We start from the raw sequence: 9,287 nt of genomic DNA, 5'->3' as shown, positions 1-9,287 counted from the left end.
AAAAGATCTACAGCCTTTATCACTGTAAATAGTGGACTGGACAACCATCTTCATCTGTTGCATACGGTGGCTTACAGGCCTTCTTGTTAATGTAATTTCAGATGCTCCTGCAGTCAGCAGCCCAGGAAACCCTCATTGGGCTCCCGTCTGTATGCTGCCCTCTCAAGGGCCTTCTGCTGTGGTGGCAAGAAGAGCACCAAAGCAGTAAATGACAGCAACAGTGGTTGACAGTCAGAGCCAATGTGGTTTACGTCAACCTTTTATTTACAAGCATATATAAAACATTTTAAAATTGCATTTAGACCCAGCAGGTTTTTGTTCATTCTTGATGACTAGTAAACTAAACTTCCACTTCTCCGTCTGACACATTTGAAAGTGGCACATTTGAAAGCATTGTAAGAAATGTAACTGCAAAGTGTGGACACGTTTTGAGAATTCAATATGTATTGATTAAGTCACTCCCTCTTAATTGAGCTGTACAAAGAAAACAATGCAATTATGAACATTTGTAAAATAAAAAAACTTTTAACTTTTAATACTTTCTGACTTCTGTTTCTTAATAGCATAACTCATAACAGTGTCATACATAAACCCCTATGTCTTGTGGGAACAGGGCTGTGCTGCAGTCAGAACAGGAAAGAGGTAGACGAGCAGGGGAATTGGTGGGCAGAAACCAGAAAACATACGTACACTAACAGCCATTATCTTTTTATTCAAATATTAAAGCTTTTTTTTTTTTTCATCAGTTAGGGCATAGGCACCATCAAAAACATGCTCTTCAGTCGAATGCTGAATGATTTTTCAACAGATCTGTGCTTCAGATGGATTCCAACTGGGAAACAGCAGTGAGGCACATCATTAATATGTCTGCAGCTGTATGACAGTGAAACAGACTGTGCATTCCAATCAATAACTGGCGTCTGCTAGTGAAACCATTTAACGGAGAAGGGATCTTCATGGATTGCATACTGTCTTGGCAAATTAATTTTGATGATCTCAAATGTACATGCTAAAATGTAAAAAAAAAAAACACACAAAAAACAAAGAAAGCAAAAAACAAAGAAAGCTTTTGATCGGTCTGTGACAAAACCTTGAACAGGGGTCAGTGTAAGTGCATTCAGCAGGTATATCTCTGCCACAGACACACAGAGAGAAGACAGAGCCATGCTGACAGCAGGTTCTAAATAAATAGAATCTAAAAATGTGAGCAACTTCAAATACTTGTCTCTGTCCGTTACCCTATTAGTCAACAAGGTGAGGAGGTGGAGCTTTTCCAGTTTGACCATAACCAGCAGGCACATCTCAAATAAAACCCTTTTCCTCATACAGTGCACTACTTCTGGTCAAAGCAAAGGTAGATACTGTATTTATGGGGAACAGGGTACGATTTTAGATGGAGCTCCGCTCCTGCTTCATACATCCACAATCTGTTGTGATTCCTCCTCCACCTGGATCTCAGAGTTCACCTGTCCCGCCGCTGACACCTGCACCACCCGGATCTCCACTCCTGCCTCCTTCAGTCTCTGCACGTCCTCCTCACACATCTCCGTCACCTCTTCCACCACCATGTCCGTTTCCTCCATGACTACCACGTCTACGGGCTCCACGGTAACATGCTCCACCCTCATCACGTCCTCCAGTAAGAGGGTCTCGCTCTCGCCTCCCTCCTCGTCCTCCTCCCCGGCCACTTCCTCTTGCATTGCCATGGCACCGATGTCCAGTTCCTGGGTCATCAGCGTGTCGTCTGTGACACTGTGCAGTTCGCGGAGGTGTCGGCGCAGGTCGTGGGGCTGGGTGAACCAGATGTCACACATGGTGCAGTGGTTGGGCTTCTCTCCTGTGTGGGTCGTCAGGTGGTCTTTAAAAAGCTCCCAGCTGTTGAACACACTGCTGCACACCTAGAGAGAGAGATCATTTTAGAACCTCAGCAAGTGCACTAGTCAAGGGTGTGATCGGCACAACATCAGCACAAAAAACGTACATTTCAACTCCTGATTAAATCAGGGGGAAAAAGGACTGTTCTCCGTACCTGACATTCGTAGACTTTTTTGCGTCCCTTCTTGGCCCCGGCACCGTTTTGACAGGCAGCCATGTGACACTTCAATGTGCTGTTCCTGGCAAAGCGCTCATGGCAGTCTGGACACTCAAACGGCTTCTCACCTACACACAGGGACCAAAAATCATAGTGATCATAGTCATAGAGAGACAAAAAGATGTTGTTGAAGTGAAGTCTTGTTCATAATTGCAATGAAATGCTGTGGAGGCCGTTTTAGCCTGCACCAGGAACTACAAATGAACACCAGCTATAGTTAACTCGGGCACTTTGACACAGATGAACTTCAACCCCTAAATCACGTGTCAAACTTGGAGGGCCGAGTGTCTGCGGGTTTTTACTCCACCCCTGTACGTGATTGATGAATCAAGGTCGCTAATTAGTAAGGAACTCCCCTCACCTGGTTGTCTAGGTCTTAATTGAAAGGGGAAAAAATTAAAAATCCGCAGACACTTAGCCCTCCATGGAATGAGTTGACACCCCTACCCTAAATGAATCCCTCTGGGCATTATCATTCTCACCGGTGTGTTTACGTAAGTGCTCCTTGAAGTGTCCAAAGTGGTCAAACTGCTTGTCACAGTAATCACACATGTGCATCTTCTTCTTCTGGGACTGGCTGCGCGACAGCTCCTCTGCCTCGTAATGTAACGTGTTCAGGTGCTGTTTCAGCGCCGCCTCCCGCATGTACGCCTTACCGCAGTGGCAACACACATGCGGCTTGTCCAGGGCGGCCACGTGCGCGCGCATGTGCTGTTTGAGGTGGTAGTAGAGGCGGAAGCTGCGGTCACATTTGTTGCAGCGGAACATCTTGTCCAGCTGAGAGATCTGGACCTCGACCACCTCCAGGCCCTCAAGAGTCTTGGGAGCTGTCACTGTCTCCTCCTGAGACACCACCTCCTGTCACACACACACACACACACACACACACACACACACACACACACACACACACACACACACACACACACACACACACACACACACACACACACACACACACACACACACACACACACACACACACACACACACACACACACACACACACACACACACACACGACTTGTTTTAAGAAAGATTGGAAATGTCACCAAAAAGAATAGTCTCCTTATAATATTAAAATGAATGCTTTGAATCAAGGTTGGTCACAGTCCAAGTGTGTGGTTTTTTACATGCGCATTAGAGAGACCGAGTGCTTCGTTCACCTCCTCCAGTCCTTCCTTCTTCAGCACGTGCAGCATTGGCCCCCTCTGCTGGTACTTGCTGGTGATGTCAGCGAGCAGTGCCAGGGCCGAGTCGTCCGAAGCAGCCTGGGCGGTCCGAGCAGCATCCACCACCTCCTCCTCCATACCAGTCTCCTCCACCTCGATGGCCCCCTCCCCGATCTCCACCTCAATCTCCACCTGGAACGACAGACTGGGGTCAGCACAGCAACACATATTAGGAGGAAAGGACCGAGGATTAGGATGATGACGGGGAGGATTTGGGACACTTTTTAGAACTTTATGCAGGTCATAATTCTATGTCATAATAACTCAACCATAATGCGTCATTGTAGACCTCTAACCTGCTCCCCCACCACTGACGGAAGAGTCTCCATGATCACGCTGAAAGTCTCAGCCGGCTCCCTCTTTTTGGTCTTGCTCTTCCCCGCCGCCAGGGCCTGGGACGGACTGAAGGGAGTGCCATCACTCATCCTATGGAGAGAGAAGGTTAAATTCCATCAAAGTGCTCTACGTTCAAATACACAGGGATAAAATATCAGTTAACAAAAAAAGATGACAACCAAACAAGACACCAAAAAAGGGACTAACCTATATTGGTGGTAAGGGACTATAAGTAGTACGGGGCTATATTAGTAGTAAGGGGGTCCAGATGTTCTAATGGCAGGCTAACCTGTTGTTGAGGGCCTTGATGGCCTCCTGCATCTGGAGGTACTCTGCTGCCTTCCACACGTCATTGACCTCCTCTGGTCCATTGACGGCAAGTATAGCCGTGTACGTAAACTCCATCAGCTGGCGGAAGGCTGAGTTACTGACTCCTGGAGAACAAACACAGAGGATTGATGGGTGCACCGGGTTAGCATGTGATAAGTCTTGTTTTTTGCTTTTCTCAGGGGCTATAAAGCTCTTTCTGCTATTGTTTATTTTCTTGATATGACAGTAAGACAGAGGATGTGTCATTGGTTCAGCAGTACCAGGGTTTCTGCGCCGGACAACATGACCAGGAAGATTTTAATTTACTGGCCAATAGAACATGACATAGCGGTGGGTCCAATAGGGAAGTAAATAGAAATACATTTGCCAAAATTATATAATTACTCCTGTCTATATAGAAAGAAAGAAAATACTAAACCAGAAATCATGACTTAGCCAAAGAGGAATCTAGGATCGTTATACTTTTTTATAGCTGTGGATTGTTTCAAATCACAAGCTCGTAGGTCTATGCCTTTTCGGGAAGCCGGTAATTTGGGCAGCGCACGTGGCAATAAGCCTAGCTGATTATTGAGTAGCGGCTGTCAGTGAAAAGCATCTAAAATATGTTTGAAGATAATGCATCTTGAGTATATTTTAAAATGTTGAGACAAGAAGAAGAGGGATGTGTGGCAAAGATACTGTATAGGCGAGACGCTCTCCAGAACGGCTGAGCTGTCTCCCGTCGATTCTTGCACATTTCATTGTGTGAATTGTTTTCTCTTAGATATTTTTTTTGATCAATTCCCCATTACATATGTCACCAGCAGTAAATGTACCATTTATCCCCGCCATTTGGTTACATTAATGATCAATTCCCCATTACATATGTCACCAGCAGTAAATGTACCATTAATCCCCGCCATTTGGTTACATTAATTTCTGTTAATGCATGTATTAATTCGTCATTTATCGTTCTCATTCGCGGAGGGAAAACGTTGTTTGCAGAGTTCACAAACTGCTACACTTGTGAGAAACAAGTTTTGGTTTATTTCATAACCATCATTTACGAGATTTTTTTTTTTTTTTAAACATCCATTGCGAATGATAATATATTAAAACTATAGTCCCTCACAGTAAGCTATTTGAAAAATCTTTACAACAATCTCCCCCTCGATAATCACCAATCCTCAGTGTGAAAGAGCAATGGAAGTTATAGGCCTACTGCGGCATTGGCCTATAGGCTATGAGTTCCATGCGCTAATTTCTTTAGCCGCCAATGGACCAAGGTGTATCAATGTGTCCATATGGCAGAGGCTGGTGATTAGACACATTAGCTATTTTTTTATATATTTTTTATATAAATCATTTTAATTCAGATTTTTATGATAATGCTCATATGAAAATCATAACTGGCACGCAGAACAGTAGAAATGGTAGGATAAATTGTAAGCATACCCAAACTTGAAACTCACACGCCGGCTATGGAGTCTTTATAAAAGAATTGCCTCCACATTTCCATGGTCGGATTTTGCTGATAGGTTACTTTGAAACAATGCAAGACATACCTCATAATAGGAAATAAAACATTCATGTTTCAAACAATTAAGTATGTTTTCAAAATGTATACTGCCTCCAGTTCACATTGTAAAGTGGTGGGTGACTCGCTGCTAGCCTGCACTTGAATTGTGAATGGGAGGCACGCTTTAATTACCAGCTGAGAAATAAAAATAGTAGCTCTTTTTAATCCTGCACCAAAACAGTTTTTTAAGACACAATTGCATTTTGAATTGTTGCGCAATGAATGGCTTATAAAAGCACGTTTACTCCAGCAGCAACCAGCTGAGGAGCTGCAGGAGAAATAGAGCTCAAAATAGGCTCTATATGCTGTCCACGTGTGACAGTTGTTTTGGATAAGATGCATGATGACTAATGAAAATACACACAGGCCAATTTAATTCCACTCAATTATGTAAATGAACCTATAAGCATGGTGGTCAAATGTATTTCCATCAACTGGTATTTCCATAAATTAATAAAAATAATTATTTTGCACAACTTTTTGGCCGGCAAGTTTATTTTATTTTATAAAAAATAAATATATATATTAAAAATCGCTTTTGCCGGCTAACGGAAACCCTGAGCAATACACACCTTCAATCTCCACTAGTGGCTCTTGTGTGAAGTCCTGGAAGAACTTGTGGAAGAACTGACTGCATGCTGCCAACACTGCCTTATGAGCCCTGAACTGGTGCCCTACGGACCAGAGTAAGATGAGCCCATAAATGGTACAGCACAGAACATAATTAAATTGAATACTTCATACAAAGTGGACACTTGTCTTGAACACAATGATATTGAAACAGAAATGGTTTAATCTGAAGAAAATTTACAACTTTAAACTGCACCTCCACTTTCTGCAATACAACAAGCATCATTGAGGATGAGCTTACCATCCACTATGAGAGTGATGTCTGTGAACTGGTCCAACTGTCTCTGTTCATTCAATTTGTCCAGCATGACTTTATAGAGGGCTGGGAACTCACTGCCACAATCCACCTCGTCCTCGTCTGCCATGGCTCAGCCCCTCACCTAGGCACAAGGAAGATATCCATGCAAAGATGGCACACTGTACAGATTATCACATCACCAGTAATGGTCTGTGTCTGTACAGTTACATGTGGGAAAACAAGTTTGTTAAATATGACCAACATGCTTACCGCATGATGGACAGTACTGTGATGTTAACATTTTGATTTCAATAACATTTTATCATTGGGCATTTTGTAGCCTAATGAATATATGTTCATCATTATCTGCCAATGTGGGTTTATGTGAAGGAAAATAACGCTATGTCGGACTGAGTTCTCAACATTACATTATGAATAACATCTGGGATCCTTGGGACGTCCATACCCCTAACCACTTAGCTACCTAACCACGTCCCAAGAATTCCCGATACTTCATGATGGTCCGTGCTATCATAAGGATGTTCGAGGAGGGGAAAACGCGTCAATCTCATGTATTATCCAATAGAATAGTACCAATGCAAAGGAAAGAGTTCGAATTCAGCCAATCATGCGTTTGACAGCAACGACAATCGCATTAAGTTGGCCAATGACAATGGAAGACAGTGGGCGCGATCGACATTGCAGTATACTTTAAAGGCGAGGCAGATCTACAAATCACCTTGGTTCATAAATAACTACTCAATATTATTTGTAGGTTAGTCCGTCAGTCAATTTACCCATGATACATCACGGTTTTGATATCCTCGAACACTGCTAATGTAGGTCGCTAGCTAAATAGCTTAGTTACAGCGGAAGGCCTCTAGCTCTAGTCTGGCTATAATTCAGGCCGGAAAATCAAACTAACGATCAACATTTAATCATAATGTGTATCTAATCATACCAACGCTTTATAATACAGAATCGCGTTAACGTTAGCTAGGTAATCATTTCAAATAGGCCCGTGAAGGCTCGCCATGTCGAGTTTGACCATCGCCATTACGTCATCAAATCGCGCATTAAAATACACTTTTTCCAGAGACATTTCCCAATTTAGACCTCTTTTGGCCGAAATATTTCAACTCATGCATCATAAAACATACCTCAAGTTAGGTTCCGCAGCTTTAATTAGTTGTTTTTGCGTATATATCTCTTCCGACTCTAGCAGCGTTGCTCTACTTTCGTTTGTCTAAAAAGGGCGGTCACTCAATCGGGCCTCAGATTCCCGCAAGCCACTGCAAACACCAAAGGACGCCGAGGAGTGTTGCTACGCAACATATGGCCTTCCCCTTTCGATTCTCTGCATTTTGGTTGTCAATAGTTAACACCAAAGATTGCCTATTATATTGACAAGATAATCGACAAACCGCGCTAATAATGACAAATACGTCCTCAAAGATGGAAGGCAGGCAGGGGGAAGCAATTTCAAGTAGGGCCTATCTAGCCAATGAGAGGGCAGATGCACGTGTGAAAAACAGGTAACTGAGATATAGATTTTTATTTAACTAGGCAAGTCATTTAAGAACAAACATTCTTATTTACAATGACGGCCTACCAAAAGCCAAAACGCCTCCTGGGGGCCTGTGATATAAAATAAAAATACAATGTGAATATAGGACAATGCACACATCAGAACAAGAGAGACAACACTACATAAAGATAGACCTAAGACAACAACATAGCAAGGCAACAACACATGACAACACATCATGGTAGCAACACAACATAACAACAACATGGTACAAACATTGGGCACAGTCAACAACACAAAGGCCAAGAAGGTAGAGACAACAATACATCACACAAAGCAACCACAACTGTTAGTAAGAGTGTCCATGTTTGAGTCTTTGAAGGAAGAGATTGAGATGAAACTGTCCAGTTTGAGTGTTTGTTGCAGCTCGTTCCAGTCGCGACCCAGGGATGTGTGTGCTTTGGGGACCTTTAACAGAATGTGACTGGCAGAACGGGTGTTGTATGTGGAGGATGAGGGCTGCAGTAGATATCTCAGATAGGGGGGAGTGAGGCCTAAGAGGGTTTTATAAATAAGCATCAACCAGTGGTTCTTGCGACGGGTATACAGAGATGACCAGTTTACAGAGGAGTATAAAGTGCAGTGATGTGTACTATAAGGCGCATTGGTGGCAAATCTGATGGCCGAATGGTAAAGAACATCTAGCCGCTCGAGAGCACCCTTACCTGCCGATCTATAAATTATGTCTCCGTAATCTAGCATGGGTTGGATGGTCATCTGAATCAGGGTTAGTTTGGCAGCTGGGGTGAAAGAGAAGCGATTACGATAGAGGAAACCAAGTCTAGATTTAACTTTAGCCTGCAGCTTTGATATGTGCTGAGAGAAGAACAGTGCACCATCTAGCCATACTCCCAAGTACTTGTATGAGGTGACTACCTCAAGCTCTAAACCCTCAGAGGTAGTAATAACACCCGTGGGGAGTGGGGCATTCTTCTCACCAAACCACATTACCTTTGTTTTGGAGGTGTTCAGAAAAAGGTTAAGGGTAGAGAAAGCTTGATGGACACTAAGAAAACTTTGTTGTAGAGTATTTAACACAAACTCCGGGGAGGAGCCAGCTGCGTATAAGACTGTATCATCTGCATATAAATGGATGAGAGAGCTTCCTACTGCCTGAGCTATGTTGTTGATGTATTTTGAGAAGAGCGTGGGGCCTAGGATCGAGCCTTGGGGTACTGCCTTGGTGACAGGCATTGGCTTAGACAGCAGATTTTCTGACTTTATAGACTGCACTCTTTGAGAGAGGTAGTTAGCAAACCAGGCCAAAGACCCCTCAGAGACAC

General features: G+C 43.4%; 1 protein-coding gene across 3 annotated transcripts; it reads right to left on the bottom strand.

The window, feature by feature from the left end:
- Positions 1-241: 241 nt before the first annotated feature.
- On the bottom strand, positions 242-7,706 carry znf131 (zinc finger protein 131). Of its 3 annotated transcripts, none has more exons than XM_071402547.1 (9): positions 7,577-7,706; positions 6,420-6,558; positions 6,121-6,222; positions 3,950-4,094; positions 3,621-3,750; positions 3,226-3,456; positions 2,575-2,950; positions 2,030-2,160; positions 242-1,898 (listed from the first exon to the last, which is right to left on the bottom strand). In XM_071402547.1, the coding sequence occupies exons 2-9, from the start codon at positions 6,541-6,543 to the stop codon at positions 1,413-1,415; spliced, it is 1,725 nt and encodes a 574-aa protein (XP_071258648.1). In that variant the 5' UTR covers positions 6,544-6,558; positions 7,577-7,706; the 3' UTR covers positions 242-1,412. The 3 variants fall into 3 exon arrangements, with proteins under 3 accessions (XP_071258648.1, XP_071258650.1, XP_071258649.1); XM_071402549.1 differs by having other exon boundaries at positions 3,259-3,456; XM_071402548.1 differs by having other exon boundaries at positions 6,420-6,595; positions 7,577-7,689.
- Positions 7,707-9,287: the final 1,581 nt, after the last annotated feature.

This window comes from Salvelinus alpinus, chromosome 5, assembly GCF_045679555.1.
Source record: "Salvelinus alpinus chromosome 5, SLU_Salpinus.1, whole genome shotgun sequence".
Classification (NCBI taxonomy): Eukaryota; Metazoa; Chordata; class Actinopteri; order Salmoniformes; family Salmonidae; genus Salvelinus; species Salvelinus alpinus.
The sequence above is the reverse complement of the archived record's forward strand: the minus strand, read 5'-3'. Positions and strand labels throughout refer to the sequence as shown.